The 15,063-nt window shown below is 45.0% G+C and overlaps 1 protein-coding gene across 30 annotated transcripts in view; it reads right to left on the bottom strand.

Annotated features, from left to right (window-relative positions):
- The window catches only part of LIMCH1 (LIM and calponin homology domains 1), a 342,574-nt gene extending 327,806 nt beyond the window's left edge, over nucleotides 1-14,768 (bottom strand). For all 30 annotated transcript variants that reach the window (XM_078003331.1, XM_078003333.1, XM_078003335.1 and 27 more), the window contains exon 1: nucleotides 14,633-14,768. In XM_078003331.1, the coding sequence (XP_077859457.1) occupies nucleotides 14,633-14,728 (96 nt within the window). In that variant the 5' untranslated portion in view covers nucleotides 14,729-14,768. The remainder of the gene's footprint in view (nucleotides 1-14,632) is intronic.
- Between the last annotated feature and the right edge of the window lie 295 nt (nucleotides 14,769-15,063).

Raw genomic sequence — 15,063 nt, 5'->3', positions numbered from 1 at the left:
GGATACTGTCATTTCTAACATCTTTTTAAAGCTACAATAATTCAGTGTAAAGGTTCATATATATTGAGAAGAAAAGAGAGTTGAAGTACCCAGAATGAACATTTTTATTTTTTAATCAACAGTTCAAAAATCAATCCAGTTTGTTCAATTGCATTTTTACACCTAACAGAACCAATTAGGTGTGGGTTTGGCACTTGACATTCAGCGATATCTCTAAAAATAGCACTGTTCTAGTCTTGTAAAAATATGAATAAAACAATCTATTAATGCCTCTTTTTAACCACTCCCAGCTTATAATCTTATACTCCCCTCCAAGAAGTAGTCACTGTTCTGAATAGTTCATTTTAATTATTTCCTTCCTTCCCTTATTATCTGTGTGTGTTCATGTATATTACCAAATTTTTAATAAAATGTTAGTAACAATTGGTGGTAGCCTCTTTGGCATCCACTTTACCCATTCTTCTACTAAAAGCACCCAGATTTTCCTCTAGGGAATTCACTGCTTCTCTGTTGGGTAGCAGCCAGCATCTTTGATAGGGATGGACCAGGTGAAGTCTGATTGGCTTAGGCTAATCAACTCATCTATTCCCCTGGTGATCGTGAATGAGGAATGTGTTCTCTTTCTCTTTCTCTGCCCAGGGTGTAAAGAGAACTTGAGGACTGGAGTCACTCTTTCCCAGCCAGCCCTCAGTGGAAAAGCCTGGACCTTCTGAAGTGGGGTAGGGCAGGTGTGGAGGCCCCATGTAAAGCCAGAGCATAAAGCCACACAGTGCACAGCACGGTGGAAAGACAGAGAAAATCCAGGTCCTTACTGATATCATTGAGCTGCTGAGTCAGCCTTTATCTGAAGTAGGGATCTACCTCCAGACCGTCAATGAGCAATCAACTGTCTATTTTTTAGAGCCAGTTTTGGTTGGATTTCTGTTGCTTGCAACCATAAGAATGCTAACTAAAACAAAACAAAAATTGAATGAAAAAATTATTAAACACACACACAGAGTTTAAAATCAAATAAGAAATACATTTTTAAATATATTATACTACTTACAACTCTTGATGGCAGTTAAAAATGAGTGGCCTATCATGTCAGAGCAATACCAGGGTTCATCAGGCTGCTTGGGAACCAGAGTCCCTACACATTAGAATGTGAGGTTTGGGAGATGCCTGGAGCCCTCTTTGTACACAATCACTGTCCTTCCCAGATGGCAACAACTGTCAAGGTGAGAGGACTTATTTTTGGAGTTTCTTTTAAAATATAGAAAACATGTCTAAAGCCAACACTGGCCTCCAGCATCCTTAGGCATCCCCTACCTCTACCCTCCTGCCCCCAGCTCTTTACTGCTGTTCCCCCTCATCAATATCCCTCACGGACACCCTTGGCCAACAGCCAGAATTTGCACCCTGTATTAGTCCATTCTCACATTGCTATATAAAACTACCTGAGGCTGGGTAATTTATAACAAAAAAAGGTTTAATTGGCTTACAGTCCTGCAGGCTCTACAGGAAGCATGGCTGGGGAGACACAGGAAACTTACAATCATGGCAGAAGGGGAAGCAGGCATGTCCTGCATGGTAGGAGCAGGAGGAAGAGAGAGCAGGGGGAGGTGCTACATACTTTTAAACAACCAGATCTCATGAGAGCGCCCTCACTATCACAAGAACAGCAAGTGGGAAATTTGCCCCCATGATCCAATCACCTCCCACCAGGCACCTCCTCCAACACTGAGGATTACAATTCAACATGGATTTGAGCAGGGACATAAATCCAAACCATATCATACCCCATAGCATGGTGGTTAGGAGTATAGGTAAAGCAGCCAGACTGCATGAGTTTGAAGATCAGCTCTACCATCTAATGACTGTATAACCCTTAGCCATTCACTCATTTCTACATTTGATGGTAGTAATAGAGTTTGTAGCTAGCTCATAGGATGGTTGAAAAGTTAGGTGCTTAGGACAGAGTTTGCCAGGCCATAAGCTCTCATAAATGTTAGCTATGTTTCTATTCTTTTGTCAGGAACTATAGTAATTTGAAAGAGTTTGGAGAAAATCCAACTGCTGTCCTCCCAGACAAGGCCAGCCATGGCCCAGGCCAGGCCAAGCAGCACAGAGGATTCCTATCTTCGGTGCCAGGACCATGCAGCTTTCCTGCAGGACACTCCAGCTTCATCCTGCACCTCCCTTGTACCGACTCCCAAAGCTCCTCCCTCACTGGTCTCCTTCAGCTCTTCCATTAGAGTCTCCACACAGCCTTAAGTGTCGGCCTAGAACGTGATTTCTTGCTCATTTTTGCTGGCCAACCCCTGCTCATCCTTGGGGTCTCGGCTTACATAGCACTTCCTCAGAGAGGCTGTCCTGTTGCCCCTTAGACCAAAGGAGATCCCAGTCCTCTTCGTGTTCCAGACCAACTTGCTCTTCCCTTTCTGAACATGCATCACACGTGTGATTCTGTGCTCAGCATACGTCCTTCCAGATGGAATGGAAATCCCACATTTGTCTCTCATACTACTGAGTCCCTAGGACATGCTCAATAACTATATGATGAATGAATGAATGATGTCCCAAACTGAGACAAATTGCCAATACTCATATACTAGTGTAGACAGGGCTCCAGAGAACAGGAACAATTGCAGCCAAGAAGTCACTGACCCGCAGACAAATCGCCAACCCTCAAGTCTCAGTTTCCTCATTTCCAACTCACTTGAGTTTCTCACTCACAATAAGTAACTCCTGTAGGTTCCCTGGGTGAAAAGAGTGCTGCTTTATGTAGTACCCAGGCACAAAATCCCAAAGAAAAATGGATCAGAAAAACACACACACGGACAATATTCAACTACCTCCTCCAAAGGCAAGAGAAGCTTCTCCTGGAAATGTTGTCCAAGGTCTTCTGACAGCAGAAAGGAAATGTGAAATTTCTAAAGAAAAAGTTTTCCATATGACCCGAGATCCCAGGCTCCAGCACTGGGAATCTTTAAGGTATTGTTTTATGCATCTGTGTGGGTGAGTGTGTGAGAGATACTATCCACACAAAATATTAATATCTAAGTATTTCTACCATAAAACAGTATCCATATTCCTGTAAATGTATGAATAATGTCCCAAACTAAGACAGCCAGCCAAAAACCTTGTATCCTACAAAATCACACACTAAAAATAACAGGGCTTATGGAAAATACAGAGTTCATGTAAAAGGCCCAAACCCCATTCAGCTTTGCAACCAGAGCCCTAACAAAAACAAGAACACTAAAAATTACCAGCACAGATAAAAAGATGTTTTCTATTTCCTATTACAGAACGGAGGATTTCACAAAAAGGCAGGGGCCAGAGTGCATGGTGGAAGGGTGTGAGGAAAGACCGAGGCTGCTGTGTTATGGAGATAAGAGGAAAATGCAGAAAGATCTGGGAAAACCAGACCTTTCAATCAACACAAAGCTAAATGGAGTCTAGAGCAAGAAGAGGGGTGTTCACCTCCTGGCTGGTTGTGTTCACTTCTACTATCCTATTTTGTTTTCAACTACTGCTATTTGGTGGTATAAAATACGCAAGTGCTCATAAAATTCTCACACGAACCATCGCAACTTGCACCTTTCCAAGCATGCTTCTCCTATTTCCCAATCGCATATGTAATAATCCTCATTACAGAAACCCACATTATAAAATAGCCAACTGTATTTGTTCAGAACACCAGAACCTGTGCCACGCGAGAGGTCTAAGAGTGGAGCTGCTGTTGGGAGGTGCCAGATGAGGCCAAAAGAAGGACTATCATGTGGGTACCATGTGGGGACTCAGGAGCTACATGGGATCAGGCCTGCCAGTCTTAACATGAGTGAAATTTATTGAAACAGGCACAGTAGAGAACCTCAAACTGGGACAGGGGGCAGCAGATATCTGTGTTACACAAAGACCAAACAGAATACCATATGCAAAGAACCTAACAGTGCCTGGCAGGGAGACGCCCTAAATCCACATTTTCCTTCCCCTTGTTTATAATCATTCCAGTCTGGATCTCAGCATCGAGGACTCTTTGAATCCAGTGGGGGCGTCAGGTCCCAATCAAGGACAAAAAGGTTGGGGGAGGGGATGTGAAGTGAAAGGGAATAAAAATGGTTCCACCCACTGACGATGGTTCATTGGGCTCCTGTAATGATTTTTCATCATAGTCCTAACCACCCTCCTGACATTTATCTTTTTAAAAACATTGAAAGGCTGTAATCCCAGCACTTTGGGAGGCCGAGGCGGGCGGATCACGAGGTCAGGAGATCGAGACCACAGTGAAACCCCGTCTCTACTAAAAATACAAAAAATTAGCCGGGCGCGGTGGCGGGCGCCTGTAGTCCTAGCTACTCAGGAGGCTGAGGCAGGAGAATGGCGTGAACCCAGGAGGCGGAGCTTGCAGTGAGCCGAGATCGCGCCACTGCACTCCAGCCTGGGCAACAGCGTGAGACTCCGTCTCAAAAAAAAAAAAAAAAAAAAAAAAACATTGAAAGGGCTCCAGTTTCAGAAAGTGTGCTTGGGAGCCATACAGAAGAAATTGTTTCCTCACAACTAACAGTGCTATGTATATAGAAGATGCTCAATAAACAGCATCTTGAACCATTAAGGGAATGGAGAGAGAGAGGGAGAGAGGCAAGTCACCTGCTTGGTTAGGTAGTTACTTGGGATCATGATCTTTTTAGAAGTTTCGCTTTTACTTCTAACGGGTCCCAAATACTTTTTGGGACCCAAATCGCTTTTACTTCTAACGGGTCCGCAAAGGTACTTTTTCCAATGAGTAAATATATACTGAGCAGTTGTTAAGGATAAGGCAGCGGGACACAGACGTCACCAGTCCAAGCTCTGGAACCAGTTTGCCTGGGTTCAAATCCCAGCTCTGCCACTGATGATCTGTGTGGCTCCAAGCATATCAGTTACCATTTCCGTGCTCCCATTTTGTGCTAGGTGTTTGTTCTATATATAATGTACCACCTCATGAACTCAAGCAAGCACCTAGACTACCACTTGTATGTGGTAAGTGTTCCAGAAGTGTGTTTGCTGTTATTTTTATTTGGCACTGAACTAGCCATTTTTATCACTATTATCACACTCTGTCAACTCTAACAGCATAATGAATCAGGCTTCTACTGGCCACTGGCCCCTCCTATTTATGACATATTGCATGGTCCCTTAGGGAACAGGTGGCAACCCCATCTGTTGGCTGATGACAACATTCAGCTCCACAGGCAACTTTTTTCTTTTTCCATGTAAAGGAGAAGGGGATGCTATTTCTCAGTGCTCCCACTGGGTCATGACAATTAACAGTCACAGCCGTGGTCGTTTACTCACACCAGCTACTAGTCAGCCATTTTGGGTTATTTTCCTTTAAAAATACCTGCCTAATAAGAACCCATACAGGTGACCACTATAATAAAAATTCTTCCATTTCTTTTTAGATTCACTATCACTGGAAGTGCTCTATCTTTCCCTAATCCTAAGAAGTGGGAATTAGCTACACTTCTATAACAGGTGAAAAAGAGGTTTGCTTTGACTTAGGGAAAGAAAGAGAAGGTGAGAGTCCCAGGGCCAAATGCTGGGGGCATGTTTACTTAAAGAAAAGAGATGTCTGCTCTCCAGGCTTGCAGCCAGGAACTCCAAGTTCAAGGAGCCAGTCCAACTTGAAGGGAGGCTTAGCACCCTAAAGAATATCTTCACCCAAGGACCAACAGAGAAATCACCCTCTGAGTGTCCAATCGCTGACTGTCTCCAGGCAACTATTGGGTAAACTGCTTTTTTTAATCACTCAAACACACACACACACACACACACACACACACACACACACACACGCGCGCGCACACACTTTGCTTCCTGTCAGGGCAGCAACAGAGTCTATTTTCTCTGCCACAGCCGAGTCCAAGTGCCAATCAGGCAACTGTAGCTGGGCACAGACTCACTGAGAAAGCGCTCAGGCAGTGGGGAAATGTGGCTGTGGGGCCCTAGCGAGGTACAGCCTGGCTGAAACAAGGAGGGAACGGGGTGATGACTAAGACCCAGTCTTGGCCACAGGGTTCTGAGGTTCACCAAAGGAGTCAAATCTCCCCCTACACACACACACACACACACGCACACGCACACACACATTCATGATAATAAAATATGGCAACTTTTCTAAAAAAGGCAAAAACTGAGGCTCAGGTGTGCACAGAGAAGGGAAGGATTAATGAGCTTAGAGGAATCAGGGACCGTGCTGCAGAGGCAGTCATGTTTAAGCTCTGTCTTGAAAGGATTTGTCCCTGGAGAAGTGGAGAAGGGGCATTCCACGGTGTGGCTATCCCAATAGCCATCCTCCCCTTTTCCCTGAAGAATAGAACTCAAGAATATTATCTGAGCATTACTCCTGCCTGGGGTAAAAGACCCTTCTCCAGAGTCTCTCCTACACCCAGAAAGGGCCATGTTCCTGAAGTTCTGGGCAATAAAATAGTAGCCGGTATGTCAGAAAGGATTTCCCGGAAGGCACCTTACATGGGAAGGATGCACTCTTCACTTGCCTTGCCTGCATCCAGCTTCCTGGAAAGGTGATATGATCACGACTCTCTAGCAGCCATGTTAGACTGGGAAGATGGGGGAGGGGGGTCTAAGAATGGTGCGTTCAAGTGTTGAAAGGAATCTCAGTCAGAGACCTCCAGGATTTACAATTTATGAGGCTCCCAAAGGGCACCTGGCTTTATTAGTTTATAAAGCCCCCTTATTTGGAAGAATCTGGGGAAAGTTCCCAAATGAGAAAACATCTGTGGGTCACCACCCAAAGTCTCACACAAAATGGCTACCTTCCCTCCCTGAAAAGCAAGCAGATTTCCCGCAGCCCCTTCCTACTAAGAGTGGAGTACAGCCTCTACAGCCTCTGTTTTGTCCAAGAATTTTAATACAGAGTCTAGGCTCAAACACAAATCCCAAAGTCCTCTCTGTATTTTTCTTAGAAGAGTTCTTATCTGTGCCTCAGATGTAAAATGGACAGTGGATCTACATGCAAACTCTGAGTGGCCTGCAAGGAATATTCAAGAACTTCCAAGGCAGGTACCTTCACCCCCTGCCCCACCACCAACACACATCTACCTTTAACAGACCTAGAGAAATTTAAGAGTGCTTCTACCCTACCTTGTTTCAATACACAATAATAATAAAAGTATGCTTTGCATCCAACGCAAGCCCTTTTCTCAATAAATCATCATCAATCAAATTCTCCTGCTTAGGATTCTTCAGTGGTCTTAGCTTAAATCTTACTTTCACTAAGAATCCTTGTCTTTTTAAAGAGTACTTTTCTCTTAAGCCCCCCTGCCCCATTCTTTGTCTTCATCGTATGTATTTCAAATTGTAATTATATATGTATTGTTTAATCTCTCTGTCCCTCCCCCACCGCCCGCCACATTGTATATTTCATGAGGGCAGGAACTATGTTTATTTTGTTCATTAACTAACACTATGCCTAGCACTATGCTGCACATTGTTGGAGCTCAGTAAACACTTTTCAGGAAATAATTTTTGAAACCACACTTTCACACATTAAAATATTAATGCTTATTTTTGTTGCTGTTTATACTGAAGCAAACTTACAAATGAGTGATAGCCAAGCCTCCCAAATAATTATTTTCATATTTTAACAATTTGACTGAGCTTATTGTAGCTTTCATTCAATTTCAATTGTAGTAAGATATTCAATTAAAATAATTGTTCAAAATATTTTTTAAACACTTCTGAGGGGAGAAAAAGATAGTGATGTACTGATCGCAATAAATATAATTTCAGTTCCTCACTTGTTGCAGACCCATTTGGTGAACACACTTGGTAAAAAAAATAAGGCTGAGGAATTTTTTTTAACACTGTTCGGTCATGAAAATGAAAAAGCCACAAGTCCTTCTGTTCTTGACCTTGATTTTTTTTTTTTTTTTTTTTTTTTTGAGATGGAGTCTTGCACTGTCGCCCAGGCTGGAGTGCAGTGGCATAATCTCGGCTCACTACAAGCTCAGCCTCCCAGGTTCACGCCATTCTCCTGCCTCAACCTCTCGAGTAGCTGGGACTACAGGTGCCCACCACCAAGCCCAGCTGATTTTTTTTTTTTTTTTAGTAGAGACAGGGTTTCACTGTGTTAGCCAGAATGGTCTCGATCTCCTGACCTGGTGATCTGCCCACCTCAACCTCAGCGGGAGCCACCGCACCCAGCTGACCTTGACTTTAAAAGCAAGTGCAGGTGTATTCCTCCATGGCCTCCTAATGGGCTATCTAGGGATGAATGGGTGGGGCAGTCCCTAACTTACACTGACCAGGAGGCCAAGCTGCAGCCTCCAATAGCCACACAAGAGTAACTCTCACAGGCAAAATGCAGGGCAGCGGAAACATGGCGCTTTCCCACCCTAACCAATATTTTATTCTTAAGGTCTCAGCATAGAGCACAGTTTTGCTGACAGTGGGAAAAGGTGTCAGCCAAGTTATTTCTTAGGTGCATCTTATATGACTACATCATCTGTCCTTTTCCTGATGCCAAAGGTAATTCCCTGAGATACACTAGCCATCCTGATAAGGTTTGGCTCTGTGTCCCTACCCAAATCTCATCTCCAGTTGTAATCCCCCCATGTCAGGGGTGAGGCAATTGGATCATGGGGGCGGTTTCCCCCATGCTGTTCTCATGATGGTGAGTGAGTTCTCATGAAAGTTAATGGTTTTAAAAGCGTTTGGCAGTTCCGTCTTCACTTGCTGTCCCTCTCCTGCCACCATATAAGACCTGTCTTGCTTCCCTTTGCCTTCCATGACAATCATAAGTTTCTTGAGGCCTCCCCAGCCACATGGAACTGTAAGTCAATTAAACCTCCTTTCTTTATAAATTACCCAGTCTCAGGTCGTATCTTTATAGCAGTGTGTAAACAAACTAATACACATCCCATCAGGGTTAGACGTATGAGGGTGTCTCTTTGGAAGTGTTGTTTTCAATATTGCAAACATGGAATTTTATCACAGTAGAACTGAATTCCATTGCATCATTCCTCCTTGAAATGTAACATCTCATGTCCAGGCAGAAGTCTTTCAAATTATTCTATCATTTTTTTAAGAACTATTTTTCCCCTATATTATCTTTAGCCCTCTAGTTTAGGCTATTTTTATATTTCTCAATCACTTAAAACCAAAGTTCTATTATCCCTTCCTTTCGTCATTTAATAGCACTGAAGTCATCCTTTTTTCCACCCTACCCTTCCTTCAGAAAAGATCATATCTGATACCTTTCTTCTGCCTCAAATGTAAACACACACACATCCTAAGGAATATATGAGGTGTTCTATTACAAAATTGTACTGTGCCTTTTTAAAAATCTCAGAACAGTGAACTGGGCCTAAAAGGAAAATCTAATTCCAGTGAGAATAGTTTGGTCAAAAATCAACCAGTGTTAACTGATTCTGTCCTGAACCATGAAAATCAAGGCCAAAATACAAAATGTATTTTGCACCACTTGGGGGGCCAACTGTACATAGACTTTAGCAGGCACATAATAAGCACTCAATAAATAGTACCTTTTATCATCAGCAACATCAGCATCATTGCCATAATTTTTATCATCATGTTATCCTCCAACTATGATGCTTTTAAGCTTCAGAATGGTCTAAAGCAAAAAGAGAAGCTGCCAGGCCAATTTCTAGTACTCCTAGAGCTTCCTAGTCCCACCTAGCACTGACTGCCACCCACAGAATCAAGGCCAACTGTCTACATCATGGCTCTATTGTCATCCGTCGGCGGAGAACAGGAGGCCAAGAGACCCAGTGGCTGGGAACACATGCTCAGCCTTCCCTTTCTTGGTAGCCAGTGCTCAGTCTGCCCTTTGGAGCTCGCCTGATGCAACTGGTTTCCAGGGAGATGCCGGGGCAAGAAGTGCCAGCTCCACCTCCCATTCCGCGTCCCCTTTCCCCAAATCTGTGGGACCTCACTGTTTTCCTACCATGTGACAGCATTGTGTCATAGCTGCTCTTGTATACAAACAAGCTAGACTATTTAAATGTCATTGTGAGAAAGATGCCGCCTGCTCTCATTTACATATCTATTCAGACCACTACTCCTTCCTTGATCCAGCCAGAAAAGTTTTTTCTTCCTCTTCCTTGGCAATTTATGCAGAGCTGGAGGACCATCTGCAAAGTTAACTACCTGTTGGGAGAAAAAGATGTTAAGAGTCTAGTCCCTACAGAGGTGGAGAATTAGAATGACTACATGTATAACTTATGGTATTACATCACAAATGTCATATGTTACTGGCCATTAAATGCTAAATTATCTCAAAAGCTATTCATAAATTTTCCCTATTGCCAAACAACACAAGCATCTTTCAGTCTTGGAGAGCTATGATACCCTCAGTGTTTTTAATCTTCAGAATTAGGTCCCAGCTGAATAAGAAAACAATTCTATGTGGGCAGCAGGGAATGAACCAAAATGAGAAACTGATCCCTTCCAGCACTAGTTCTCACTCTTGTGAAGTATGGATTAGGTCACCAATAAGATTGTATTCATCACCAAGCCCCATGGGCACACTCTGATTGAAGGTAAAGGAGTCCAGGAACTTCTCAAGTTGAGAAATAAGGCTGAGTTGGGTTGAAATTTCCAGTCCCTCCCTAAAGGCCTGGGAACCTGTTCCAAATCATAACCGAAACCAAGCTGAAGGACATCTGTTTCTTCAGAAAGTGTTTGGCATTGAAAAGAAGAACCACAGATTAGAACAGATAAATATTGTTGTGGGTGGTGAGGCCAAGAGAAGCGGGGAATCAGGAAAATCAGAGTCATCTAACCTACCAATAAACTCTTGTAACTCAATAAATGCCACCAGAAAAAAAGAAGGAAAGAATAAAAGAAGGGAGGAAGAGGGAAAGCAAATCAATGGAAGAATTACTCTTATTCCTAGCAGTTGACACAACTTCAGTGAATAAAACTCTGCTGCATTTAGATGAACATTTGGACCCATTATTTGTATAATGATTTAATATTAGATCATCTACAAGAGGAGAGGCATTGAACATTCTGCTAGGAGTTTGGTAACAAAGATTACACATTAAACTTACATATTCAGCATAATATTGAGGAATAATTTTCTAAGCTTTGATGGACTACCAAGATCATTTTATGAGTAGATATTAAAGGTTTTTCTCTGATCCCCAAGTCACTTTTAGTGCAAATTAGAGTGACATGTAGCATCTAGTTAACTTCTACTCCAGGTATCCAGAGTTAACAGAGTGAGATAACAGGATGAAATCAGTAGGCAATTAAATCATATTTTCTACCCTGGAAATTTGGTATTCTGAATCATTTCTTTCAAAATCAACCTTAGTTGTTATTAACAACGGAAAAAACAATAGCAATAGCAATAGTAGTAATAATGAGCATAATGATAATAGTAGTAGTAAAAGTAACAGCAGTGGTAATAATAATGGTACTACTACTACTAACCATACTTACACAGCACTTCCTATGTACTGGGCACTGTTTGAAGCATTTTAAATATATTAATTGATTTAATCCTGACAGCACTCCTATGAAATAGGAGCTGTTATTAGTATCCTGTTTTATGGATGCTCTCAATAATAACTCTTAGTTATTTTGTTGTTACTAAGGCCTTCTAGAAAAGTAGTATGGAAAGAAGTTAGTCACTCCCCTGCCTGCTGCTAGCCAGAGTTACTACTTCAAGTTTGCTGTCTCCTCTAGGAGTCTTCCCAAACACACAGTAAGATGTGCAGCCTGCTCCTACAGCTATAAAAAGTCACTAGGAGTGTTACAGGGCTGTCCCCACATGGTCTGTGACCATCTAGAGCTCCATTAGAGCTTTCACCTTTGCCAGCTAAGGAAGGAGTGAGGGGAGGGGGGCTGAGGTGGGGGAATGGTTCCCAGGCCACATTTCCTGCCCAGTAACATGGTCCTCAAATAGCCAAGGCTGCAGGCCGAGAAATTCCTCACTAACAAGTTACGTCCTGGAGCTGGTTCCCTGAGCCTTTATTAAGAATGAATGTTTTCTTGCCAATCCATGACTCAAGGAAGACCGAGAACCAAGGCGAGACAAGCAGCAAAGTTTGTTTATTAACTTGCTCCACCCAAAGGAACATTTTTATGAAAGGGTGAAATTCCCGACTACTCAAAAAGAAGAAAGAAAAAAAAAAAACCTATGGGAAATTTAATCACCAACTGAATAAAAGTAAAAACAAAGCCCTACCAATGAAGATGTTGCCAGAGACAATGGGGCCCCTAGAGGAGCTGCAACTGTCTCGAGATAACAATCCCCCCCCCTCCCCCGGGAATTCGCTGGCCCTAAGTACTACATTATTGCTATATTAGCTGAGGAATCTTTGTTCACAAGGCAACTGCATGCAAAACCATCTGTTACAACTCCTGGGTTCCCCTGGTTTGCAGACACAGCATTTACATTTCAAGAAGAACCTCTGGGAAGGAAGGGGGAGGTCTCTATCTTTCCCCTGGAGCAATTACCTTTTTATAAAGCCTGGGAGGGGGAAGCTCTCCTTTCCCTGAAACTGAACCCAACAATTGAAAGGAGATAGGCCTTCAATTCAATAATGCACATGCAGCTCGCCTGGGATGCCTGGTCCTAAAGCCACGCATGCCCCATTACGGTTTTAACATTCTTAAATTGGTATGAATGGTAAAGCATCAAGAACAATGCCAAACTGTCTATAGGGCTTAATGAGGCTCTACTTTCTTAAGGAATCTCTTCTTCCTTTTCTTAAACGTGATATTAAAGCTAATACTCTGCACTGCATAATAGCCTGAAATATACTACCTCTTAAAAGCAAACTGTAATCTGGGCCAAAGGAGACATTTTGTATCTTGATTTAGGTGGGGGCTATAGTAATATACATATGTCAAAATTCATGGAGGTGTAAACTTCAGGTGTGTGCACCTTTACGTGTGTAACTTATACCACAATACATTTTTTTAAAAGAGAATATGTCAACGATACTCACAGTTAAGGAAATTGAGAATAAATCACTTGCCTTCAAGAATAGTAAGACTGTTCTCCTTCTAGATCCTCCCCTTACCCCTACCCACACTCGAAATCTCTCCTGAGAATTTTAAAGTTCAAGAACCTGAAAAATAGTTATCCAACTCTGCACCAAGCCAGTAACTACAAATGCTTCCTGTGTATCCTGGGAGCCTAAATATGCAACACAGAGAGAGGCACCTGTCACACGCCAAACCGTTCCAGCCACATATCAAAAATAAAAAAGCCAAGGTCTTTTTCTCGTCTGATGGTGAGCTATGAAATTATGAGACATGCCTGGGGCTTTCAGCAAGACAACCCTCATGTTCATTGTTTTGTTTCTTGAGCCCTATTTTCAAATAGATGTTTCTAAACTCTTAAGTAGCACTCTTGCTTGCGGGAAGCAGGTTAACCCTGTAGGGTACAGCTCTCTGGCTGGAGCAGGAGAGCAACATTAAGTGAGGGTGGTTTCTGCAGGAAGCTCAGCAGGCTTAAATCTGTACTTGGAGCTCTGTTACTCTAGCAGCTTCTTGAGAACCACGATGCTGAACGGAGTAGAGAGTCACTAAGTGACAGGCGGAATTCTGGAAGCTTCAACACTGCTGGGTCATGATTTAGCGGTACACTTCCTCCTCTGAACTACCAGGCAAAGAGGGCTGCTTGTCACTGAGGGAAACAAGGCCAAATTCATACCTTCCACTAAGCCTCCAGAAAGGCCACCCATCGAAGCAGAGGCTCCTTGCACTAATCATAGGGGGGTCACCTTTCCCCTTCATGCTCTTCAAGCGTCCTGAACCCCGCAGACAGGTCATTTCGGGAGCTTGGGGCTACCAAGCTGCATCTACTGATAGATATCGTGAATCAGGATCACCCAGCGAGCGCTTCCTGGACTGAGCCGAGAGCTCCAGTGATTTCTCTGGCCTGCCAACGAGTCATTTAAGAAGTGAAATATGCCAACCAGACCGGGTACCCCGTACTTCGGAACCGACCCTGCCGACCCTGGGATGGAGAGGGGCGGGTGTCGCCAAAGGCTGGGCAGCGTCTATGCGGATGCGTGCTCGCAGGTGGGTCTTGCAGGCTACCCCGGCCCTGCGCACGGTGCCAGCCTCACACCTGACCCGGTGCCAGGAATACAGCAAGAGGCTCCAGTGGGTATGCGCCTCCGTGGAGACACCGCCAACTCCGCTCCGGAAAGGTGCGGGTAGGAGGGCAAGGGGCGAAATGTGGGACCAGAAGCAAGATACCCCGAAATGCGAGCACCGGTGAAGTCTCTGGGGACTCGCGCTTCCTGCGCCTTTGCAACGCTTTGCTAGCACTGCGCTTCCCTTGGCAGCGCCTGGAAGCGGCGCGAGCTGAGATTTGTGAGGCCAGCGGGCAGGAAGGATGGAGGCGCAGGGGATCCCTTCCTGCCCTCACGCGCAGCTAGACTGCAGTGTCCCCTTTCACGCCCACCCTGGCCCGGGATTCCCGTGCCAAAGCGCTAGGGTTTCGCAGCTCGCCGAGGCCCAAGGGGTGACCTGGAGCAGCCGGCAAAAGAAAGCGGGGGGGTTGGGGGAAGGCGAGGCTGGACCTGCGGTCCGAGCGTGCGCGGGTCCGTGGCTCAGGGCGCCAGTGCAAGGCCGCCCGCCAGCCACCCGCACCTACCTCGATCCACTTCTGCGCCTCGGAGAAGGCGGGCTCGGGGGGCGGCTCGGGCTGCAGGGGCTGAAGAGCTTCCAGACCGAGAGCGGGACAAGCCATTTGCGCAGCCCCGCGTCCGCTCGAGCGCCGGGATGAGGACGGCCGCCGCCGCCGCCGCCGCCGCCGCCGCCGCAGGAGCGCGCTCCCCGCCCCTTCCCGCCCGCCGGCCTCCCCTCCCCGCCTCTCCCCGCCCCCGGCCGGCACAGGTCCCGGGAGAGCCGCGAGCTGCTAGAGGACGCCGCGGCAGCTGTTCCCAGAGCCGCCCGGGCTCCAACGCGCCGCGAGTGCCCCGCGGGAGCGAGCGCGGAGACGCCAGGAGCTTCTTCTCCTCCCCACCTTGGCGGGCCGCTCCGCCCCCGGGGAGGGGGGGCACAGCTACTGACTAAAAATAACCC

The sequence above is a fragment of the Macaca mulatta genome, chromosome 5 (genome assembly GCF_049350105.2).
Source record: "Macaca mulatta isolate MMU2019108-1 chromosome 5, T2T-MMU8v2.0, whole genome shotgun sequence".
Taxonomy (NCBI): Eukaryota; Metazoa; Chordata; class Mammalia; order Primates; family Cercopithecidae; genus Macaca; species Macaca mulatta.
This window is presented reverse-complemented; position numbering and strand designations above follow the sequence as displayed.